At 56.9% G+C, this 23,510-nt stretch overlaps 2 protein-coding genes and 1 pseudogene across 3 annotated transcripts; all 3 read right to left on the bottom strand.

Annotated features, from left to right (window-relative positions):
- Window positions 1-1,719: 1,719 nt before the first annotated feature.
- Window positions 1,720-5,621, bottom strand: LOC127597399 (transmembrane and coiled-coil domain protein 3-like). Its single transcript, XM_052060391.1, has 4 exons — window positions 5,458-5,621; window positions 2,281-3,257; window positions 2,081-2,216; window positions 1,720-2,001 (listed from the first exon to the last, which is right to left on the bottom strand). The coding sequence occupies exons 1-4, from the start codon at window positions 5,521-5,523 to the stop codon at window positions 1,720-1,722; spliced, it is 1,461 nt and encodes a 486-aa protein (XP_051916351.1). The 5' UTR covers window positions 5,524-5,621.
- A 1,781-nt stretch (window positions 5,622-7,402) lies between these two features.
- On the bottom strand, window positions 7,403-13,328 carry LOC127597520 (nuclear receptor subfamily 2 group C member 1-A-like). 2 transcript variants are annotated; one of them, XM_052060606.1, is made up of 14 exons: window positions 13,186-13,328; window positions 11,836-11,972; window positions 11,430-11,657; window positions 11,138-11,216; window positions 10,872-11,051; window positions 10,651-10,801; window positions 10,269-10,365; window positions 9,835-10,007; window positions 9,599-9,749; window positions 9,391-9,512; window positions 9,156-9,301; window positions 8,741-8,878; window positions 8,545-8,621; window positions 7,403-8,424 (listed from the first exon to the last, which is right to left on the bottom strand). In XM_052060606.1, exons 2-14 carry the CDS (start codon window positions 11,905-11,907, stop codon window positions 7,915-7,917), a joined length of 2,124 nt encoding a protein of 707 aa, XP_051916566.1. In that variant the 5' UTR covers window positions 11,908-11,972; window positions 13,186-13,328; the 3' UTR covers window positions 7,403-7,914. The 2 variants fall into 2 exon arrangements, with proteins under 2 accessions (XP_051916566.1, XP_051916567.1); XM_052060607.1 differs by having other exon boundaries at window positions 8,129-8,424; window positions 8,545-8,650; window positions 13,186-13,325.
- Window positions 13,329-14,193: 865 nt separating this feature from the next.
- Window positions 14,194-23,190, bottom strand: LOC127597552 (FYVE, RhoGEF and PH domain-containing protein 6-like; annotated as a pseudogene).
- Between the last annotated feature and the right edge of the window lie 320 nt (window positions 23,191-23,510).

Raw genomic sequence — 23,510 nt, 5'->3', positions numbered from 1 at the left:
AGAAAGCAGACTTCAAGCCAAACACGACGGATGCCGAGACCTCCCGCGTATTTGCCAACGAATATTGAATAGCGCTCGGCCATTTGTTTTGGTTTTTCCAAGCCCGACCCGATCCGAGCTTGATTCTTGCGACGCTCGCGCCCTCTGGTGGCCATTCCGGTGACGGCACAGGAGCCCTCCGAGGATCCGTTGCACCGAGTTGGTCGGGGGCTGCCGATCCATCCGAAAGCGTCAAACCAACCGCAGCCGAACCGGAAGACAAACTCCGTCGACGGACGATTAAAAAGGCCCGAGGAGGTTCGACCAGGCCCGCGGGATCATTTAAAAGTGAAAAAAAAAAACACGGAATGACTATTTTGAAGACGATGTAATTCGTGGAGGATCCGCTAGGCGGACACGCCGTTTTCATCACAGTAGAAGACAACATTGTGTTGATCGCAGAAGAAGACCGCCTGTCACCGAGACAGACCCAAACACGGCGGACGCCATCAAGCACACGTCAATCATGACTTTATTCTTGACACATTTAATCAACAGCACTCTCCTTAGTTTGGAAGGTGTAGGCAGGGATCACATTTAGACTTTCTAGGCACACATGTAAATGGTTTGAAAATTCCTTTCTTGATCAATCTTTTAAAATACTTTTCAATACCAATTACTCGGTCAAGTTTTGTGCCTTTATACAATCAGTAGCAATGAGAAAAGTCACATTTGTCTAAGGAAATCGAAGGCGCTTCATGAAAGGTTTTGGAGAAGATATGGTCATTAAATGTCAACATTTTCTGATTGTTCCTTCTGGAATGTGCCCCCCCCCCACCGCCCCCCAAGGAGGGGAGGAAGTTTTAAAAACAAGTAACATTCTCACAGTATGATCCTTCTTCAGCCAGAAGTCAGCGATGAGCCTCCACAAGCAAGCTGTTCTGGGGGAGGGGGGGGGGGGTGGGGGGCTGTTGCCCACTCCATGCCCTATTCACTTCGGTGGACAATTTGGGGGCCGATACGGGAGTGCCTGCGCAAAATCTGCACAAGTACATGTAAGATCCACAAAAAAGGGCCCGAGCCGGGATTCGAACAACGTACCGACGTACTTTTGGCAGGCGTGCAGGAAGTTGGTGCATTTCATTGATTTATTCTTTTAAATATGTGCAAATGTTACAGTGAGAGAAATGACACTTCATCAGGTACCCGTGTGCAAATTAGAACGCATCAAAAATGTTTTTTTACGGTGACAAAGAAGGCTGGCTTCACATTTTGGGGCGCCCGAGGATCGACCCCTGGGGAACTCCCATTTTCTCGATGGCTTCCGAGACGGTCCAAAGATGCTCGGATTGCGCGGCTCCAAGTCGTGCCTCCGTTTGCCGAGTCCGCATAAGGCGGCGCGCCCGGGACAACGTGGCGCAACGGCGACCGGCGTTGCGTTTGCGTATAATCAGGTGAAAACCACGCGATCGGCCGCCATTTTGGACCGCGCGATCCGAGGTCAGGTCTCGTCGCCGCCGTTGAGACTTGCGCGTACCTAATGTTTTGTCCAGTCGGTGTCCATTTTTTTTTTGGTCCAAGGGGCCGAAGCAAACGCGGTGAAGCGGCACTTAGTTGTTAGGCGGCCCCAATCAAGACTTTGCGCTTTTGGCCGCGCCTACGACGAGGCTCTTTGAGAGCTTTTACCAAAAGGGTGACCCGGCAGCGTACGCGGGGGCGCTTTGATCATTCGGTGGCTAGCTACGCCGGCAGCAGCAGGCGCTCCCAGTTCTTCCAGAAGACGGCCAGGAAGCAGACGGCCAGCGCGGTGGCCGCCAGGTGCCGGCGGCTCCTGACCAGCGGGGCGGCGAACTTGGCGGCGGTGGAGACGCACACCAGGACCACGGTGACCAGGGCCAGCATGATGTTGATGCTGCGGCCCAGCAGGACGCGGGCGTCGCCGCTCTCCAGCTGCGCCGTCTGCTGCTGCTGCTGCTGGAACTCCAGCTTGGTCACCCGCGTCTGGCACGACTCCAGAGCTTCCTGCGCGGCGGCGGCGGCGGCGGCAAAAAGGGCTCAGCGGAGGCTCCGCGACCGCGGCGCGCAAATGCCGAACAACAACCTGAATGTCGCGGGCTCTCTCCTGGGCCTGGTAGGCCACCCGCTCCTCCACGCTGGCCAGTTCTTGCTTCAGGTCCGCCATCTCGTGCTGGTGAAGCTCCGTCAGGTCGTTGAGCTGGTCCTCCAAACGCGCGTACCTGAAAGGGAGAGCCCAGGCCGCGTTTCTTTGCGCTCGGCGTTCGAGTTGCGGCGCCAACCGACCTGTAGCGCTCCTCCTGCAGCGTTTGGCTGATGACGCCGAGCTCCCTGGCCAAGCGGGCCTTCACCGCCTCCACGTCCTCCTCCAGCTGCTTCTGCGCGTCTTTAATGAGCTTGGCCTCGGTCGCCAGCGCGCCGTGGGCGTCGCCCTCCGCCGGCCGGCCCCGCCCCTGCCCCCGCCCCCGCGCCAGCCCGTTACTGTCGGCGCTCCCCGAGGAGCACTCGTCGTCGCTGGGGTACTTGGGCCCGGCCGCCAGCGAAGCGCTGCTGCTCAGCGCCCTGGTCGGCGGCAACGCCGGCGGCGCTCCCGCCCCCACCCCCGCCGCCGCCTCGTCCGGCCGCGGGGCGGCGGCGTCCGCCTTCATGTGGTCAATGTTGTCGGCGCTGCCAAACTTGTTCCTGATGAGGTTGGCGAATCCTCTGGGCTTGCTGAAGAAGAACGGAGGCGAGAGGGAGACGCCGGGTCCGATGGTCTTGATCTTGTCCATGGTCGGGTGGCGGCCGCTGCCCGTCACGTCCCCGAGCAGCTCGCGGCGGGACTCCCTGGGGATGGTGCTGTGTTTGGCGCCGGCCGCCTGGGGCGGGGGGCCGCGCTGGAGCTCGCCATCCTTCATCTTGCGCTGATACTGCTCCAGCTTCTTCTGCATTTGGGCGATGTTGTGCGCCGACTTCTGGTTCTTCTTCTCAAAGACCTGCTTGATGCGGCCCACCTGCTGCTTGTCGGCGCCGTTCACCAGCTTGAGGTACTCGGCCACGTTGTCGTCCCGCGCCGCCTGCTCAATCTTCAGCTGCTCCGTCACCTTCAGGATCTTCTGCTGGAGGTTATCCAAGCAGGAGCGGCCGCGCCACAACTCCGACGGAGAGGGAACGCCGTCGTCCGGCTCCGGCTCCGCCTCCGGATCCAGGTTGTTCTCCGAGGAACCTCGCCGCATGGTCATTGTTGTCGGGAGGCCGAGAAAGCCGTCGTCGGCGCTCCGGTCCTGCAACGTCACAAACAGAGGACGGGATTCGTCTCGGGATGGACGGCGATACCCGCTGGGATCGCTTTCAAATGGCGGCATTTGCATTTGTCGAAAAAGACTGTGGGGGCGGGGTTAACATGTCAGGGGGCGGGGTTAACACGGCCATGGCACAGAGTGACGGCGGACGTGCCCATTGAGCGGCCGCCGATCGTTGACAAGCAATAAGATGGAAGCGTTTGTTGGTGCCACGTCGCAGACCGATCCAAAGGACGTGATGCTACGCTCGCTCGCCGAGCAGATGTGAACGCCGCATCTCCTTCTTGCTCTTGAGTAAACACCGACCTACGAGGTCACGACGTGGCGCTCGTTTGGCTCTTTGCCGGTGGAAAACCAAACCAACCAGTTCTTCCGAAGAACTCGTCAAGCACCAACAAAGCGCGGCGAGCAACAACGAGCGGCGAGTCTTTTCGCATTCGGTTTGCCTTCAGCGCGTTGTTGGACGCGAAGCCGGCGGGCTCCTCATGTGAGCAAACAGGTTGGACCGAAAGGGAGCCGACGCCCGCAGGCGGGCGGCTTCCGATTGGCGGCCGCGCTGCGCCGTTTGGGTGATGTCAGTCCACGTGAGGCGGCTCAGCGGCGGACGGAGACAAAGTGGGCCTTTTTCCTGGGTGCCGCGCTTGAGAAAGAGCCTTGTGTTGCGCAATCACACACACACACACACACACAAGCTAGCTTGGCAAACGCGCAGCGACTGCCTTTGACCTTTGACCTACAACAGCATTATGGAGCATTATTGCAAGGACAGCCCCAGGAGCCCCCGCTGAGTTCCACAAGAGAACTCAACGAACTACTGGGCCCCCCGCAGTGCCTCCACGCTGCCCCACATAGGCCCGGGTGGCCATCTGTCCACCGGCACCATGACACACTTCTGCAGTCTTGAGACCACCACACCGCTGTTGGTCAGGGGGGAGGAATCGGGTGGGGGGGGGGGGGCTTGGATTCCACACATGAATGTCATCTGTGCTGTCCGGCAGCCTACCCCGCCCGCCTGGGTCTCTGACAAAAAAACTTTGGACAGTCTGCTGGTGTGCCTCGTCGTTCACCCTGAGCGCGCGCACAGGAAGGAATCGCGCGTCCAATTTGACAGCCAACGTGCGGACGGGCCACTTTTGCAGGGCCAGCTTATTGATATTCCCTCCGGACTTTTATTCGGGGAGGCGGAGGGGTGGCAAAACAAAAACTTGGAAGCACGCTCAAAGCCAAGCCCCCGCAAGGGTCACGCGAGGGAGGTGGCATTGCTGGGGTGTTGCGCAATTCCTTTTGGGGAAGGAAGGCCGTCTCGAGGGGAGCCGAGACAAAGGGCGCATCATTGTGAAAGGCAAAAAAAGCAAGACTGAACTCGACGTTTTAGTGCGCTCAAGTGTTTGGTTTGGTTTTTGGAACGGAAACCCAGAGGTTGCGTTTTGGAATAAAAGAAAAAGTGGCCGGCGAAAGGGCATCCGACGGGCAGCCAAGAACCAGCTGACACGATTGTGTGGGGATCTTGCGAGTCGGCGCGACGTTTTCAGTGACGTTCGCAAACCGAGCGCCTCTTTGCGCATTTGGCGACGGATTGCTTTTGCGAGCCGTTGGCAAAAGAGCATCCGAGTCGGCAGCGAATCGGGAACGCCCCCGCTGATCGCATTGCAAAAAGTTTGCCACTTGGAATACAATGAAATTGGCAAATAAGAGGCGTTGGACCCAAATCGCCCGTCCGTCAAGATTCTTGGCGGTCAACGAGAAAATAAAAAAGATAGAAATTCAAGTTCACCCCAAAGACTCCGGTGCCGCTTTGGTCCGTCCTCGGTCCTCGCCGTGGCGCAAGGCAAACCAACTCGGGAGTCTCGAGTCATCCCTTCTCCGTTCCAAGTCGTGCCGCACACCAAAGCGACTCGAATCTCGTGACGCGAGGGCTCCCTTTGTGAAATTACGTCACGTGGGGGGGGGGGAGAAGAAGCAAGCCTCGAAAGTGTCCGCCGACGACAAGTCGTCCTCGTCGACTCTTTGCGACTCTCCCCCGCAAACGTCGAGGAAGTTTGACGGAGTCACGCCGGCGGCGGCTCGCTTTTGGCCCGAACGCGCGTTTGGCGACTTTCCGAAGCAAAGACGACGGACGGCAAGCGCAAAAAGCGCAAAAAGCGCAAAAACAAGAAGGAGGAGGCGAGCGGCGAACACTCACCGGCCGGCCGCCGAGGCCTTTCTCCACTTCGGACAGACTCCGCACGGACACGCTGGCGCTGGGCATGCCGATCCCCGTCACGGCTCGAACAAACACAACTTGACAAAGTGGAGCGAGGCGAGCGGCATGTTTGTGCGCTGGCGGCCCGACTCTCTCCCCCCCCCTACCTCTCGCGTGTGTGTGTGTGTGTGTTAGCGCGTCTACTCGCCTGTTGAGGGAGCTTTGAGCATTCTCTCTCTCTCTCTCTCAGCTCTGTTCAGCGGCCGAAACAACCCCGCCTTTGTGAGCCCCCCCCCTTGTTTTAACCCTTTGAGCACAAGGGACTAACAGTATTGACTCGTCGCTCATCGTGAGTCAAGCTTGGGACAGCGACTGCGGGGGGGTGAGACGAGCACGCGCACGGTTCTTCGGATCCATTTTGCCAAACGCGAGGAAAGTTGACCCAAAGTCCGATTTTTTTTTTGTCCCAAGTGTCAGTGGCTGGTATCGGCAGCCTCCTCGAGTACCCGAAAGACGATCTCAGTCCTCACAACACACAAGATGAGAATGCAAAGAAGGTTTCGTGACGTGTCCTTCCAGCACCCAACTGTCGTATTTGTGTGTGAGCACGCCAGCGTGTAGTTGGCCCCCGTTCAACCGACGTCAACTACAGCTTGGGCCCTTGGGCCCACCAACTCCCGTGTCCACCTTGTGTTCATTTCATTTTGGACCCCCTCCCCCAAATTGGTTTTCCGGCGTTCTTTGACGGAGACGATCGCCACCTGTTGCTATTCTTGTGCACCTGAGAATGCTTAGCCTTAGCGTTAGCGTCCTTCAGTGGATGGGTCCCGGATTTGAATGGCTTGCGTCACAACAGAAACCTTGTGTACCTCGAGGGGGGGGGGATTAGTTGCTCAGCCGGTTGTGATTTGAATTTCCAAAGTGGTCCGACCTGACGTAAGACACCAAGCGTCCTGAAAATGGGACCTTTGCTACATGAAAAGTGCTGCCGGGTCAACGTGACCCGTTGCTGTTTAACCACCTAAAATTAAACATGGACAAAAAAGGAACGCACTTGGCACCGCACGGCAAATTCGTCCGTCAACATCCACGACGGCCACTCACATTTTCAAACATGAAAACTAAAAGAAATAGTTTACTTGACCGCACGCTAATCTAGTCGCGCATGCTAGCGTCAGCGATTCAAATATCGTTAGCCTGTACAGCCTCATAAACGTTCTCAAATATGAATCGGGCAACTCCAGCGATGCCGTTGGTCCGGCAAGCGCCGTCCACGTCAAATTATTTTGGGGAAAAAGAAGCGAGGAGATCGGAGAGCAGCCGTCGTTGGCATTTGAGTCGGCGTCACGTTGCCATCCAATCCGTTCCGTTGCCCGCTTCCAATCTTACGTAAGCCGGCGCTCTGAAGGCCCCGCCGGCTAAATGGAGCTTTTGTGGTCGGCTTTGGCGGGGGCTCACCGGGCGCGATGAATCCCGTGGGAACACTCCACCTCGAGCCCCCCGGCGCGGCCGGCTAATCCGCCGAGGCCCGGCGCCCCGCGCGTTGCGTCAGCCCTCGTTTGTGCCTTTTTGTCACCGCCATTCGTCGGGCCCGCTTGGCAGGGAGGGGGCCTTCCCGGGGCCATTTCGGGTGGACGGATGGCGCCGGCTCCAACGGCCAAACCGGATCGGGGCTTGGTCGGCGGCCTGCGCGGGGGAAGGAAGGCTCTCCGCTTGCGGATTGACTGAGCCGCTTCACCTTTTGTGCGGCCGTCCCGTCCTGGGGCGTCACTCGACAAATCATTCACTCGCCGGCTTTATTGGAGCGGCACGTGTTGATGACTGACTGACCTTTGACCTCTCGGCTTCTGTGAGGCCAAGACAAAGTTCAACTTGGCCCAACCAAGCTGAATCAGCAATCGGTGTAAGTGCCACGCGTGAAAAGCGTGTTCAAGTTGGAAAAATATCAGGGAGGCTTGTTTTTATTTTCATACGACAAGACCACAATAGATTGTTTTGTTCCGTTTTTTTTTTTTTTTTTTGTCCAAAAGACAAGATGTGATCCTCACAGAGTGCTCTCCGCCAAATTCTATTTACACGCAGTGACGGCATTGTTGGTCCGATCCTTTGGATGGGCAAACAAATCCACAACTTTCAAAAAAAAAATAAAGGTTATAACCTTTCGCCACAAATAAATTCACAAGGACGTTTTGGAGTCAATTGCGGAAGAAAAAAAAAAAAAAAAACAACCCACAGGACAGCATGATTGTACAGTATTCCCAAAACGTTTGGGAGTTTGGGCAACTAAAAGACCACCGACGGCTTTCTGTGACTCTTCCAGTGCTGCTTTAGCGGCCACTGAGTTTAGAGCGTCGCGTCGTCAGCGGGTGGCTGAGAAAAGAGCGACCGGAAGAGTCACAGAAAGGCAAAGAAGTGGGAAGGCGTTGGTCCATTTCGGTAGCCCAACGCATTTGAGGTTCATCCCGAAATGTCATCCCGAGCCGTCGACGAGTAGCGGCTTAGAAAACGCGTCTGCCGCAACCGCTTTTTGCAAAAAAGGCCTTGCGGCGACAAAGCAGAAAATGGGGAATTCGGCGCCGTCAAGTCAACGCGCGACAAGAGCGCCGCTTCCGGCCTGATCGCCGACTCTCTTATCTTACGCCGCCAGACTCTGCAGACCGACTCCAAGGGCGGGCGGGGGAGGGGCGGGGGAGGCGGACGAACGGCGATGTGACCACGCCGTGGCCCGAGACCGGCCGCGACAGTCCGGGCGCTTTCCCGAGGCCAAAGGGGGGCGGTGGTGGGGGGGGCCGGGCTCAAACCCCGGGCAGCGACTGGCTGTTGTAGTCGGTGGAGTCCATTTTGAGGATGTACGGGATGATGCTGTCGATCTGCACGTTGCCGATGAGGCCGGCGAAGAAGAGCTCCTCGGTGACGGCGGCGCTGATCAGTCGCAGGGCGGGAAGCCGCAGGAGCAGCTTGGACAACCTGCGTGCACGATAAGGTCTGGACGTCACCGGCGGAAAGCCGTCCGTGCCGATGCCACAAGTGCGCGAAAACAAAACGATGGCGGGACCCAAAGTCCATGGTCCGGAGAGGGCTACCAACCGGTAGGAATCTTCGGGATAGGTGCGCGCCACGTAGTCCTGCAGCTCCACGTAGGCCTTCTGCTGGAACCTCTCGATCTGCAGAGTATTGTCGATCCCGGGGTGATCTGATGCAAATCCAAACGGAAAAAAGAGAGCGTGTTTGGCACGCGCGTAGGCGCCCCCCCCACCCCACCCCCCCGGGGTCAGGGACGCACCGGGACTGAAGAGAACGATGGCTTTGAGGAAGGCGTATTCGTAAGCGTCCGGCGACAGCCTGCTCATGCTGTTGCAGAACTCCTGCAGCCTCCAGATGTGCTCCATCACCAGTTTCACGCGCTCTTGGGAAAGCTTCTCTGTCGGCCGGGAGGAGACCAGGCAAAACGCACGTGACGGACGGACGGACTGAAAGCGACGATCGTTCATATCTCGGTATCAGACGTCGGAAATGAAATGGCGCATGGAGTGATTTGACGGCCGAGCCCTGCGCTCGGAAAGGCCGAAAAGGCCACGAGGTGCGCGCAGCTCTGCATTCGCTTTGGATTGAGAAAAAGGCAAACCTCGTTTCCACGACGACAAAGACAAAGCGCACCGATGGCGTTCGCGTGGCCCAGCGTTCTCCGGGGGTCCTACCTTCCTGCAAGGCGGTCTGCAGATGGCCGATGATGGCGCTCAAGATGGTGGCCACGTTCATCACGTCGGAGCACTGGGCCAGACCCAAGGCAAAGAGCTCGTTCCAGCAAGCTTTCATCAGGTTGATGTCGTTGTCCTCCTGACCTCTGCAAAAAGCCGGCGGGGTGGGGGGGGGGGCTGCGGTTGCCGAGGAGCGTCCGTGCGGCGCGCGAGGAGGAGGGCGGCGGTGGCTTACCCCAAGGCTTGGAAGGCCGGGATGGAGCGCGCCCAGTGCATGGACAGGAAGAGGAGGCGCGAGGCCGACTCGCAGATGTAGTTGACGTTGAGGAACTCCGGCACGGGCACGGGCATCATCAGCTGCGGCCAGAAGAAAGAAAAAAAAAATGGTGGGCGAGCCATCGGCAGATTGCGGCAGCCGGCGTCGGCCCCCACCCCTCCCTCACCTTGAACGGGATATGGCTTTCCGAGAGCAGCGAGCCCTCCACGTCCGACACCGGGCCCGACTGGTCGCCCGACATCAGCCGCATGGCAGCCTGCAGGTTGGGCGGCGACGAGCCGTCGGCGTGCAGGACTTTGGCCAGCGTGTCAAAGGCTCTGGAGGACACACGGGGGGGGCATTAAGCTTCCGCGGGTGCGACAGGAAAAGTGGCTATCGGGCGGGGGGGGGGGGGGGGGTCACCTGCTGATATCGCTTTGCTCATCCTCCTGCAGGTCCGTCATGGAGTCGTCGCCGTTGCTGAGCGTGTCGGCCGTCTCGCCGCCGCCGCCGGCCTCCCTGGCCTTGTTGAGGTGGGCCAGCGAGGTCACCACGTTGGCCAGCGTGCCCAGGTCGCCGTGGCAGGGGTCGTCGTGCTGACAAGAAACATTTTACAGCCTAAAATGCCAAACGGAAACATTTGCCTGCCGCCATTTGACTCATTTCAAAGTTTGAAATCTAGCATCAAACTTTCTGGATGTGGAACATGGAACAGACGAAATGTCTTCCGTCTCAACATAAAACCAGAGGAGCTGCTACGGGTGTCCGTGGCACTATCCAAAAAAAAAGCCCCCGCGGCTCCTCTCGCAGCGTTTTGTCCCTTTTCCACCGGGAGGGCCTAAAAAGGACTCGGTTACCTTTTCCGGGGACGCCGGGATCAAGATGGCGTTTTCCAGCTTGGGGAAAGATTGTTGGATGTTGAGCAACATGCTGGACTCCAGCAAATGCGCCGACCTGTTTGGACGGACGCGCAAATTCAAACGGGGAGCTCAAGAAAAGGACACGCCGCGCAACCGCTCACCAAACGCTCCCAATCTGATGCGAAATGCAATGCAAAAAAAAAATGCAATTCGATGCTCGTCCACTGGGTGGCAGCAGAAACCGGTTTTGGGTTACGGGCGTTTGATACAAAGAAGAATTTGCCACGATGAAATGAATGAAAATCAATCTGGCGTGAATAAAGTCGTCCGTTTTTAGTTGACGAGGCGCCGGGCCAACGGAAGCGTTCGCCGACGTCACCTGGAGGTCTCCCTGTCGGACACGAAGGTGGGCGTGGCGGCCAGCGGGCTGCACAGGTTCTTGCGGATGTAGATCTTCTCCGTGGAGGCGGCGCAGTTGACAGACTTTTCCCTGGCGGGCACGTCCACGGGCTTCCTCTCGCACTGCACGGCTGCAAGACAAGCGGCGGGCCGCGGTCAGGGCCGAGGGGGACGCCCGCTGCGGCGGCGGCGGCGGCGTACAATCCTGTTTCATGCCCACGGCCATGCAGCGCTGCAGTCGACAGTACTGGCAGCGGTTTCGGTGGATCTTGTTGATGGCGCACTCGCCGGAGCCCCTGCACGTGTACACCAGGTTCTTCCTGATGCTGCGCTTGAAGAAGCCTTTGCAGCCCTCGCAACTGACCGCTCCGTAATGGCGCCCTGTTGGCGAGGGGACAGCGGGATCAAAACATGTTGGGGTTGTTTTTAAAAATATGGCCTCGGGGCAAATTGAAGAGGATTCCAACCGGAGGCCTTGTCCCCGCAGACAACGCAGTACTCCACAATAGGCTTGGCCACGGACTGCTCGCAGCCCTCGGTGACAAACTGGCAAAGGGACAAAGAAAATAGAAAATGATCACCCCGCCGGCTACGCCCGAAAGCCCGTTCAAATCAACAAATGAACACGAAACCACTCGACGGAGCGTTCGATGTCCAAGTCGGCCTCCAAAGAGCCAAGAGCGCTTTGGTTCAAGCGGATTTTGTTTTTTTTACGTAGTCCGCCGCGAAAGGAGACTCATTATGGAATGTTTCTTTCACCTGAATCTGCGGGCCCGACAGATCGGGAGAGGTGAAGAGCAGCTGGTTGAGCCCGGAGCCGTCGGGGCTGGCGAGGAGGACCTTGTTGGGGGAGCCCTCTCGCTTGGCCAGGATCACCTTCCCGCCGGGGGAATACTCGGCGTTGGCCAGGATAAACTGCTGCTTGCCGGGAGACGCCGGCTCCAGGGCCGTCACGATCTGGAACTTCTTCTGCGGATCGCTCACAATCTGGAGGAGATTCACAGATAAAGCTAAAGTCAAGCCTGCGCTTTCTCAAGAGCACTTTCAAGCAGCCGTTCGTGCCCAACGATGACTTTGGAGTTTCCAGTTGCTCCAAAATGCCGCCGCTGGCCTCCGGGCTGGAACGTACGCGGTGTTTTCTCTAGCCGCGAAAAAGAAACATTACCTGAATTCGGTGCCCCATGGACATGTTGCCATCTGCTGACACCAGCTGGATCCTCTGCGTGTGGCCATCCATACTCGCGCTGCACACCTCCACTGGCCCCCCGCGACTCGCCTCAGTGGCCCATCAAGTGTGCGCACCTGGGGAGCAAACCGATATGGAATACCAGTGGCGGCTGTGTAGTTTACATACCTGGGCACCCACGTCACTCACCACATCAAAGTCACAGATAATACAGTGTGGAACATGAGGATGGCGACCCGTTGTCATCCATGCTTGGACATAGTTCATAAAGCAGCTGAGTCGCGGGTCTGCAAATTGGCCGCTGCGTCCTAAAATCTGCTCCGCTGGGGGTCGGCCCGGTTAAAGAATGACCCACTGACCCCTAAGTGTAGGCTCACAGTTGTTTGAGACTAGCAAGAGCTTACTCGCACTTCCACACTTGAAATAACAACTAGAGATGAACTGCAGGTTGATCCAATACAAAAAGTACAAGGAGCGTACGAGTACACGGACTTTACAGAACTTAAGGGTTTATTCATGGACAATGTATCAAATGCCCTTTGCGCATTCGATGCATTACCGGCCGTCACCGACAAATGTTTCTGGCCTGCGTTAGCAATTCCGCCGGGACAATTAAATGCTCATTGTTTTATTCGCGGTGAAAGTGCCAAGGAACGAACAAGCGTCATTTTCGTTTCCAAGCAAAAATAAATAAAAGGTGTGGGGTTGGGGGGGGGTCGAAAGGAAAAACTCCCGACTGACAGGGCCCCCCTTGGGGGGAAAAAATCGATACGGAAGATAAAGGTATTTCTTTTCCTGTCGGTGAAAGGTCAACGTTGAAGGGTTCAAGCATGCTAGCAGGGCCGCGCGAGCGCAGCGGAAACGCAGCGACGGCGACCAAAGTTGTTCGCCTTCTAAATACTTTCGACGTTCGTCTACAAAGCCACGGCGTTTGCAGCGCGACCATCTCCACTTTGAAGCTGCACCTTCCGGTGGCGAATAAGGAATCGCGGTTAGCAATACTACACGTTGGAGCTAACGTCTGCCAAATAGCAGCTAGCGCACGAGTCGGCGATTGAACGCGTTACTTAAGCTAACGTGGACGTCACCGAAAATGTCAACTAATATGCTGTCGGTTCCAGGGGTTATTGACGTGGACGATGTACTTACTTGGCGAGGTGCGAACGCGAGTGCTGGCTAGCTAGCTGTTAGCTGCGTGCTAGTAGGAAGTCAATAGCAGGCAGGCAGCCCTAGCCGGCTGCTCCCCGGCGCCCTCCCCGCGGATGCTACCGTTCAAACGGCGACGCCAACAGTGGCGCCTCCATACACGCATAAGTCAGATTTCCTTACCTGTGCATGGGACGCTGTAAATTGAATTTATCCTTTACTATCCAAATAAATTATCCTTTTTTTATGAGAATGGAAGACGGGTCAGAGTTCGTGACCCCAATTGTTTTGGTTTGGTTTTGGTTTTTTTGCCTTTTTCGGGTAATGTGCGCATGCGCAAAGGTTAGCTCTGAAGTTGCTAGCTTGAGCAACTTTTTGAAAGCGCCCAACGTCTCTGTTGAAAAGACACTCAAACGCTACGACGGACGCAATTTTCCTTCGCTTTTACAAGCATTCATTTTCGCCAAGGTCCTTTGGAACATAAATGGAAAATGGTTGTAGAATGTAGTTTGCTGTCACTCTTTTCCATGACTGATTTCAATTATTTTGTAAAAAAAAAAAAAGATAATCCAAGGGAAAGTGTCATTGTTCGAGGTGCAGCAATCAATGCATGGCCAACTAATTGGGAATCACAATCATCTATTTTAATATTTGGTTAGTTAGTTTTGAATTTCAGCCTCTCAACAGTAAATAATTCAATTTTTGTATTTGTTTGTCCATGAAAGCAGGCTGCCATTGCGTTTCATCAAACAAAACATTTGTTGAAAACACTAATCATATTTTGTTTGTATATTTTTGGTGCGCAATGGTAGGATTTAATTGTTTTGGGTTGTTCACGGTGAATTTACGTTTTGAAATGCATCCCGAATGTTTGCTCCCGATGAGCATTTAAGATCGCAAACGTTAGCAGCCTAGCTTGGTCAACCGTTGGTCACTTGGCAGACGAGCGACGCACGTTATTTTGTTGTGTTTTGTATCGCAACAGCACGCAAGTCTTTTTATGCGTTTGTTACAGTTTTGCACTTTCTCGACTCGCCTCTACGGTCAATAAATCGCAAGAACCATCGACGGGTGTGGTCACTGAAGGGGTTGTCTGTCTGTCTGTCTTTACACATTTAAAGTTCTTGACATGTGAATTGAAAAAAAGTGTGCTATAGACCAGACGTAAGTATAAAAAACAAAATGAAAGAATGCTATATCTTTTTTTAATGCTCCTGTTGTATACCAAAGCAAGAATCGATGCCCAGAAAAGGTCCCGTCAGGAAGTAGGACAAAAAGCGGTTTCATTCAATCTCAGGAGAACAGATGCGGTGTCCCTCTGGGAGCACTGAGGTAAAAACGGCCAGCCCACCGGTGAAATGTCAACAGCACACAGTCAGTCCACAGCTACTACAGTATTGCAGATTCTCGGAATGTGTTGATCCACCTGAGAAGTGCAAATTCTGTTCTGGCGGTATTCCTTAGTCATTTATTTTGGACGAGAACATCTGGACAGGGGTCAACAAGTTTACCTTTGGGCTGTTTGGACGTCATCGGCTTTGAAATTGTAGTAGAGGGTGTTTTTGTGGTAAAGCTTGAACTGCGACTTTTGGGACGAGTCGACTTTTAAAACCAAGCCCAAAAGCGGTTGACTCTCCACGGCGGCCACGTCCTGCGTGATGAAAAACACATTTGTGGACATGGATTCACGCCTCTCGATGGATTTCAACAAGAGAGGCTGGATTGGCGCCGCGATCCCAGATCTGATGCGGATCCCAGGCGGTCTTTTCTGCTTCCGCGTCAGCCAATTGCCGGAGAGCAAAGCGCGAGCGTCATTCCGGCCCGGCGAGGCGAGGTGGTGTGGCCTACCTCCATGGCGGCGTAGGTGTACAGAACCTTGTCTTTGATGACGAACCACAAGCGCTTGCCCTGCTTCTTTTTCCCCTTGGACCGCTGCAAATAGCCACTCATGGAGGGGTTGTCGGTGTTGGCCGATACCTGAGAAAGGCCCACGGCGCGCTTGTAAGAGCTCCCCCCCCCAGACCCCCGCCGTGAGGGGACCGCATCCCGTGCAGAGAGGGAGGGCGAGCTCACCTCTTTGAGGGCTGCTGGTATTCGCTTGTGTTTGCGAGCGAAAGCAAAGGAGGCTTTGGGAAGTGCGGCCTCGGAGGGATCTTCTTGGCCTGGCGGACAAAATAAATCCTCGTCAACTATTTGAAGAGCCAAAAGGCGAGGACGTAGGGCAGCCGAGAGGTACTTTGGTGCTCCTGCTCCCGCAGGACCAGGTAACATTGGTCGCACACTCTTGCCAACTGGTTCTTCAGGTACTCCAGGCTTCGCTTGTTGGAGGAACATGACTGGCACACCACCTAGTGGACAAAAAAAAAACGTCATGGAGCGCGGTGGCTTTGGCAACATTTCAGGCACTTGACACGAAAGCCTCTCGGTTCCGGGAGTGTCACATCCTTGGCACGGCTTCTCGGAAGCCAGTCCTTTTGGTTTGGGGGTTTTGAATTGACAAAATCTGGCGGCTGACCTTGCCGCAGGCTCGACAGTGGTGGCGCCTCCACGTCAGCGTGAATTCGCAGGTGCAGATCATGCACATGGTGGCGCGGGGGTCCGGGATCCAAATGGGAGCTTTGGTGCCCAAAGAGTCGCCGTTGCTCGGTTGGACCTTGAACGTCCCCCCCCCACCCCAAGGAGACGATCAGTTTGAGGCACGGTGGGGGGGGGGGGGGGGGGTCACGTCTGCGCAAAGGACACGGAGCACTTTTGTCCCGCTTGCGTTACCTCGTCGAAGGACTTCCCGGATATGAAAGTGATCTTTTTCTTGGTGTGATCGCCGATGGCCGCGGAGATGGCCCGGAGCCACTCGTCTCTCTCCGACGCCGAACTGCAAAAACAACCCAACAAGATTTCAGACGGCGCTGAAGCAGCGAAATGCAAAATGTCCACGATTACCTGGCCGAGAGAATGAAGCTGCGCTCCACGCTCTCCACGATGAACTCATTCTGGCAGGCCTCTTGGCTGGGTCGGCTCACCTGTCGCGGTTCGCGTCGCGGTGAGTCGGCTGTCGGCGCCATCGGCAAATTCGAGCGCGCGCCGATTCCCCGACCCTCGGCTGAGCTCCGAGGAAGCCCGGCGAGCGCCCCCCCCCCCGAAACCTGAGAAGAGTTTGCTCTCACCTTCATCCCCGCCAGAGACAACAGGTTGTTGAACTTGTACTGGCCCGACTGAAGCGGCGTGGTGTACAGCAAGCTGTCGTTAAACTGGAGGAGAAAAGCACAAGGCAGAGTGGCTTTGGCGGACCGCCTAAAGTGACGTGACGGGCCGGACGTGGGCCCGGGGCCAGCCCTTTGACACCGGTGTCCCTGGAATTTTTTTTTTCCTCTCCCGGTGCTAAAGGCTAGCGAGCACGCACGAGCAACAGCCGTCAGCCGACGCAGAGGCGCACTTTTGCGTGCTGCCTTTGCCAATATCGCCCCCCCTGCCTCCCCCCCCCCCCATTTCCTTGCGTTCGCCTCGGGACCGGTCCGCGAGCACCTGCTTGCGAACCTCAAACCAAATGGGGGAGGGCCCGAAGAGGGCCGGCGCAGATTTCCCGCGGCAACAATGGAGTCAAGGCTTTGCGTTTGCGCCTGCTTGTCATCGAGGAGGAAACGCTTGCTTTGGTGTGTCTCAAATGGGTGCAAGGAGGCGGCGGCGGTACCAGGAAGAACATTCTGGGCTGCATGACTTTCCTGGACAGCTTGTTGAGGACGCCCTCCTTCAGGAAGATCTGGCGCAAGAGAAAAGCCAAAGGGTTGGAAGGGCCCGTCGGGGAAAGCCCCCCCCAGGCCCCACAGGCTCACCCTGCCGGGCTGGACGATCTCGCGGTGGCCATTCAGGCTGGCCTGCACCTGCATCAGCTTCTGGAAGTTGTCCTGGGGCGGCCGCAAAACGGGAGACGTGAGAAGCGCGGGTGTCAAGCGCCCCCCCCCACCCCCCACCCCGAGACTCACCCCTTGCTTCATGATGTCGTTGGCGTGCTCGGCCACCTCCTCCACAATTGCCAGAGCGTCTGAAGGGAGCAAAGAGAGCGGCGTGAGCTTCGCCGCTTTCCGAGCGAGCGGCGAGCGGCGGCCCGGCAGCTTTACCCTGCGTGTCCTTGTAATCGGCCGAGTCTTTGGACAGGTTCCTCAAGTAGTCTGCGAAAACAAAGACTTGAGCCGTAACGCGCGCCCGCTCAAGCTCCTCCGTCACCTGCTCACAAAAGGGCCTGCCATGCCGCCGGCATGCTTCGCATTTCGTTCGCATTGTGCAGCGAGTTTTGCAATTTGGCATTCCGGCCAAAGTTTCGCTCAAGACGTGTCCGAGCAGGATTTTTCATTGCAATCAACGGAGCTTTTTAGCATGTAAAAGGAACCCCCCCCCCCCCCCCCCCCCTCTCGGCAAGTCTTACCTCTGAGCAGGAGTCGATACTGAGGAATCCTTTGAACGGGCTTGAGGAGGTAGTGCTTCAGAGCCAAGTTGGCGCAACGCGGACTGGCCTGTGGAAAAACAGCTGTTGGAGAGGGAAACCACAAAAGAAGAAGAAAAGAAGAGAAGGCGGTCGGCGTGACCTCGAATTGTCGCAGCACGGCGGCGAAGGGCGCATTCTTCCTGCTGTGCTCTTCCAGCAGCGCCACATTCTTGTCAAACTCGCGGATGTACGTGGAGTACATCTTCAGGTAGGGGCCCACCTTCAGGAAGATGTCGGCCACCTGCTGATTTTCATCCCTGCGGGAGGCACACACAACGCACACGTGGACATTTCTCAATCCTTCTTTCTTTTTGCAAGTTGCAGTCCCGCTTCCGGTTCGCAAAAGAAACACGCCGAGCGTGCCCGCGCGACCTGGACGACCGAGCGCATTCCGGAGCTGCTCGTTAGACGGCGATGGCCACACAGGCTTTCGTTTGGCTTTCATCCGCCAGCGTCGGCGCCGCGGCGTTACGGCCGGCGGCTTTCCAAAGAACGGCCAACATTCTTCCTCGGGCCCGCCGAAGATAACGAGCCACGCCGCTGAGTCACCCGCAAGTATTTGGAGCCGCCGGATGCCAGAACGCTTTTGGCCCGGGAAACCGACGCCGTCGCATTCCAGAGCCTCGGCGCGCAAGTTCCGGCGGGCTTTGCTTGGACGAGTGGCTTTCCCGACTCGTCCCGCGCGCAATTCTTTGAATCGAACTTTGCCGGGGCCGCTCAGAGTAGCCGTTTGCGAAGCGATTCCCGGGAAAGCGAGGTGGGCCGGCTACCATTTGTCCAGTCGATTGCTCAGCTCCTGCAGCAGGTCCCGGTTAAGTTCGTAGAGTTGCGGCAGGTAGTAGAGGATCCGCTCCAGCGCGCGCTCCTCGATGACGGCTTTGCCGTTCTCACGCGACGCTTTGGCCACGGCGTCGCGGAAGTCCTGCGGGGAATCGCGCATCAGCCACCTCAAAGCGTCTTCCAGGAAGGCGAAGGCGAAAGGCGGCTGGCTCACCACGTGAAGCAGCTTCAGGACGTCGACGAACCTAAGAAGACACCCAAAATGGGAAACGTTACGCTTTGCAACGCGGGAGTCCCAATCGCCACAAAGTTGGCCCCCGTCAACTAAATGCGACAAGAAAGGCGGCTTACGCTTTCTCCGAGGTCATCATTTCAGTGGCGATGTGATGGATCTTGCGCTTGGCGGGGCCGCTCGCCGTCTAACGCCCAAAAGACAAAGAAAAGCTCAAGACACCACGGCAGTTTCCCCCCAAAAAATGCAGTCCAATTTTTTTTGTCGGACAACGACCCAAGGACAGAACTTCAAGGGGGGGTGGGGAAGGGCAGAGGACCTCTGAGAGGTCAGGTGGGGGCCAGGATCTAAAATGGGGAGCCCTCTTTATCAGAGTAGTGCTCAAGAGGCCAGCGGCAGCATTTTGGAGCAACTGGAATGGAGGATCGGCCGACTCCAAAGTCAAGCGCGTGGCCGTGGGCGACAAAGGCGCCAAGGACCAGAGAAGGGAGAGGCTCGACTTGAGCCGGATTGGACAACGGAAGAGCCAAGTTCTGGCCCAGAGTCCGCATGCCAGGATGCGCGAAGGCCCCCGGGACCAAACGCCGTCACTTTGGCTTTCTTTCCACTGCAATTCCAGAAAGCCGGCGCCATCCGGGTCTCGGTTTCCTCACCGCGGCGTCAATGAGGAAGACTCTTTTCCGCATCCGACGCATCCGATTTCAGGGGGGGGGGGCACTTGCCTCCGCTTGCTCGGCGTCCCCTTTACTGGAGAGCGAGCTCTCATCTTCTTCGTCGGAAAAAGCCGGGAGCAAGTCGTCATCGGAATTGCCGTCGTCCGCCTCTTCGCTCAGAGAACTTCTGCTCAAAACACAGCCGGCGAAGCAAACGGTCAGTTGTCGGCGGAAACGCCGCGGCACGCGCGGACGACGCGGGGGGTGGGGGGCATTGAATGGACCTGGAGACAAGAGCCTCCGGATTTCGGTTTCCGAGTTGAACCGCTTGCCTTGACCGGATCCGATCCGAATCAACGCAGAGGGGGCTTCACGCACAAGGTCCGACCGAGAGCGTCGGGAACGGGCCATCGATTTGCGGCCCATGCGTCTCGCCATCGACGAGCTCCTGGCGGCTACCCGCATGACGCTTGGGCAGAAGAAAACAATCTTCTGAAAAACAATCGCCGACTACGGATCGGGTCGGAGGACGGACCGCTCGATTGAAATATTTTCCGCAAACCAATCGATTGATGCCCGCTGAAATGCGGCGGGAAAAGGTGCCGATTAAATTTGGGAAGCTGACGAAACGAGCGATTGACGAAACAAGCGATCGACGAAACGAGCGATCGACGAAACCAGCGATCGACAAAATGAACGATTGACGAAACGAGCGATCGACAAAACGAACGATTGACGAAACGAGCAATCGACAAAACGAACGATTGACGAAACGAGCAATCGACAAAACGAACGATCGACGAAACGAGCGATCGACGAAACCAGCGATCGACAAAACGAGCGATCGACGAAACCAGCGATCGACAAAACGAACGATCGACGAAACCAGCGATCGACAAAACGAACGATCGACGAAAACAGCGATCGACAAAACGAACGATTGACGAAACCAGCGATCGACAAAACGAACGATTGACGAAACGAGCGATCGACAAAACGAACGAATGACGAAACGAGCAATCGACAAAACGAACGATCGACGAAACGAGCGATCGACGAAACCAGCGATCGACAAAACGAGCGATCGACGAAACGAGCAATCGACAAAACGAACGATCGACGAAACGAGCGATCGACAAAACGAACGATTGACGAAACGAGCAATCGACAAAACGAACGATCGACGAAACGAGCGATCGACAAAACGAGTGATCGACGAAATGAGCGATCGACGAAACGAGCGATCGACGAGCAGCGTTGAAAGCTGGGTTCTGACATCGCCGTAGGAACGGAACTGCCGTTGGAAAGCGAGGAACCGCCGTCGTCGTTTCATCGGACGGGTGAAAAAACCAAAAGGCTGGGGCACCTGTCGTCGTCGCTCTTCTTATCGGGGGACAAATACACCTCGGGTTCCTCGTAAATGCCGTCGTCGTCTTCGAAACTCTGCCAGGTGGCGTCGGAAGCGTCTGAGCCGGCAAAGTAGACGTTCTCGTAATGGGAGATCTCCTCGTAGTAGCAAATGTTCTCGTAGTTGGCTTCCGACTCTTCTCCGTCGACGCTTTGCTCCGCGCCGAACGGAGGGGAGAAGCATTGCGGCGGCGCGGCGCGGGGGAGGCGGGGTCCGTCCCGCTCATCAGGCGTCGGCGAGCCTTTAGGCCGCACGGCGGCCGACAGCTTGAGATCCAGCAACTTCCTGAAAGAGCTCCTCCTCCCCTCGGGACGGAGGAGCTCCATCCCAGAGAAGGAACTGTGTCGTCGCGGCAGCGCTTGCCCGCTTTCATGCCTTCTCGCCGTCTTCCCCGGAGGCGGGGGACGCTCCGCCGCGCCGCTGGAAGGATTAGTCACACCAGCTGCCGATGGCAGAGCTTCTCCGACTTTAGCAGTTGCCGTCTTCTTCGTCCACGCCGCGCTGTCGTTCGCCGGCGGCGTCGTGGCTCCGTGGCGGTCGGAGGGAAAACCGCCATTGTTGGAGGCCTGGCCGTCGCGCCTTCCTCGCCTCTCTCCCGCCGGCTCCTCGTCGACAGAGAGTTCCGTGGGGTCGGCGGGGTCGGCGTAGCCCAGGACTTCTTCGTCCGCCTCGCTTCGGAGTGCCGGCCGAGCCGGGCCGGACCCCCTTTCGGGCGCGCCGAGATGAGGCTTGGTCCTGGGCGTCGGGGCCGGCCACGCCCGGCTTTGGCCGCCGGCCGAGCCGCCTTTCCCGTTGCTCCCTTCCCGGGCTGGAATTTCCTCCCCCTTTTCTTGGCACGCCAGCGAGGTGTTTTTGTGTCTTCGCGGAACCGGGACGGGCGCCGGTGGTTTTTTTCGCCCGGCCTCATCGGCGTGTTCCTCCGGACAACGCTCGCTGGCGTTTTCGTTTGCCCGATGGCGGCCGGAGCCTCGGAGTACAAGCTGTCCGACTCTCACCGGCGGAGGGGAGGCATTCGCGTTTTGCCGGAGGTTCTCGGCGGAGGACGGCGAAGGGTCTCGGGGAGGTTTGGGGCTCGCCAGGTGGCCGTCGCCGGCTAACGCAGGGGGGACGCCTCTCTTCGGATGGCTGCTCGGAACGCGGCTCTCCGTCGGGTCGACGTGATCGTCGCAGATGCAGTTTTTCGGGCTGCGCCGACAAATGGGAAGAACCTCATCCCAGGTGGGCTTTTTGTCATCATTCCCGACTCCGTTTTGGGGCTTAAGGAGGCCGTCGGGCGGCGGGCTTTTGGCCGCGCTCGTCGCTCGGGCCTTCGAAGCGGCGGCTTTGGAGTTGAGCTCGGCGAGGTCGGGTTTGGGCGCCAGCAGCGGTCTCATCTTCCTCGGGGGGCCGGGAGACCGCCGCGACGTGACTTCTTTTCCGGGCACCGAGGGAGACGCCGCCGTCGGCTGTTGCCGGGCCAGCTTGGGTTTGGGGGCCAGAGGCGGCTTGTCCGTGCCTGCACAGACACAGATGAACATAAGCCGTCAAAAAGCGATGCCGCCTCGCCATCTTTTCGTCGTGACGGCGGAGGGCAACGGTGAACTAACTAGCTGGGTCACAGCCTCCTCGACGACTGGATTCCCGTTGGCAAACGCAAACGAAGGCGTCGCCTTCCTTTGACATTTGCGTAGCGCTTCAGTTTTTGTCCGGCAATGGGTCAAAGGTGCAACCAAAGGAATCGGAGTTTCACCGAAAAAACTAAATCCAACCCGCCCCCCCAAGATATCCGAGTTGGATGTTGAATCCGTTTCGGGGTGGGTGCCAGATGTTGCCCCGGCGGGTGGGGGTCACCGTTTTGACAAGCTTTTACAAGCTGCTTGGCGATCACTGATCCCAACCTAGGGTGCGACAAATATCACAGTCGATTTTCTGTCCCACGCCACGCCGATGAGCGGGAGCTTTGGTTTGGGGGCCAGGGTCATGCAAACTGGGTGGACCGGCACAACACCCGAGAGACCGGCAAAGCCTTCTCTTCCCTTCCTTTAGCACGCAGTGAGCAAATAACAAACCTAAAAATCTGTGCTTTTTAAAGGTGATCGTCGTGACGTCATCTTCAAATCATGACAACTCTTTGGGATCAAAATGCTGCCAGGCGTCTACACCCGCTGACGGCCGGCCATTTTTTTTGTTTTGTTATTTGAACAAATTCTTGAAGCAGGAAACGTCAAGTGGACGGCAAATGAGGCGGCGAACGAACCCCAACTGGCACCTGCCCTCAAGCTTTCAACGCGTTCGGCTCCAAACTGGTGCGAAAGAACCGGGCCACACACGTCATACCGATCGAGAACATTGTCGACACGTCACGTTTCGTTCTTGACGGCGCCTCGTTTGTCGCGCCGGCGCCGATCAGCGAAGGCTCGATCGACTTCTTACCTGACTTCACCATGGCGTCGGTCCGTCGACTTTTCCGCCCAACTTCATGTCCGGGCGCCAATTTGCCAGCGGTCAACGCGAGATGTCCGCCGCGGACATTCGGGCGTCGTCGCGCTCCAGTCGAGAGCGGCGACAAGAACAAACAACTCGGAGCCCGCGGAAAACTTCCAGCGACTGAGCGACTCGAGTCCAACGCCGCCTGGGGCTTTCTGCTTCTTGTAGGGACACCCAAAAAGTGTAGGGGGCGCCAGAATGCACCAAAACATCCGTGGTCGGAGGGGCCTTGTTTGTTGAATTGACATCAACTAGACACGTTTAATCTTCAGGAATTGGTATTGGTAAGGCTCAAGCACCGTTTAAAAAGAAAAAAGAAAAAAAATCAATCTCAATCTTAACAGGGAGTATTTTTTTATCATTTAAAATTGAGACAGAAGGTAAAATGTGACATTTTCTGAGAAGATCAGCATCGGGTTCAAGATCGGAAAAGTGCAAAGCGGGAGTGGCCGATGCATTACGGACCCGCGGGCCGAACAAAACGATACG

The sequence above is a fragment of the Hippocampus zosterae genome, chromosome 3, assembly GCF_025434085.1.
Source record: "Hippocampus zosterae strain Florida chromosome 3, ASM2543408v3, whole genome shotgun sequence".
In the NCBI taxonomy this organism is placed as follows: Eukaryota; Metazoa; Chordata; class Actinopteri; order Syngnathiformes; family Syngnathidae; genus Hippocampus; species Hippocampus zosterae.
Note: the sequence above shows the minus strand (reverse complement) of the source record. Positions and strands in the feature narration are given on the sequence as shown.

Excerpts from the sequence above, each read along its gene's own strand:
- LOC127597520 (XM_052060606.1), bottom strand. The coding sequence starts at position 11,907 with ATGGATGGCCACACGCAGAGGATCCAGCTGGTGTCAGCAGATGGCAAC. Across the intron at positions 9,750-9,834 it reads GAGCAAAGCGATATCAGCAG|AGCCTTTGACACGCTGGCCA; the intron begins GTGACCCCCCCC and ends TGTGTCCTCCAG. Across the intron at positions 8,879-9,155 it reads GCAGACCGCCTTGCAGGAAG|AGAAGCTTTCCCAAGAGCGC; the intron begins GTAGGACCCCCG and ends CCCGGCCGACAG.
- LOC127597399 (XM_052060391.1), bottom strand. The coding sequence starts at position 5,523 with ATGCCCAGCGCCAGCGTGTCCGTGCGGAGTCTGTCCGAAGTGGAGAAA. Across the intron at positions 3,258-5,457 it reads AAGGCCTCGGCGGCCGGCCG|GACCGGAGCGCCGACGACGG; the intron begins GTGAGTGTTCGC and ends GTGACGTTGCAG. Across the intron at positions 2,217-2,280 it reads CTGCAGGAGGAGCGCTACAG|GTACGCGCGTTTGGAGGACC; the intron begins GTCGGTTGGCGC and ends TCTCCCTTTCAG.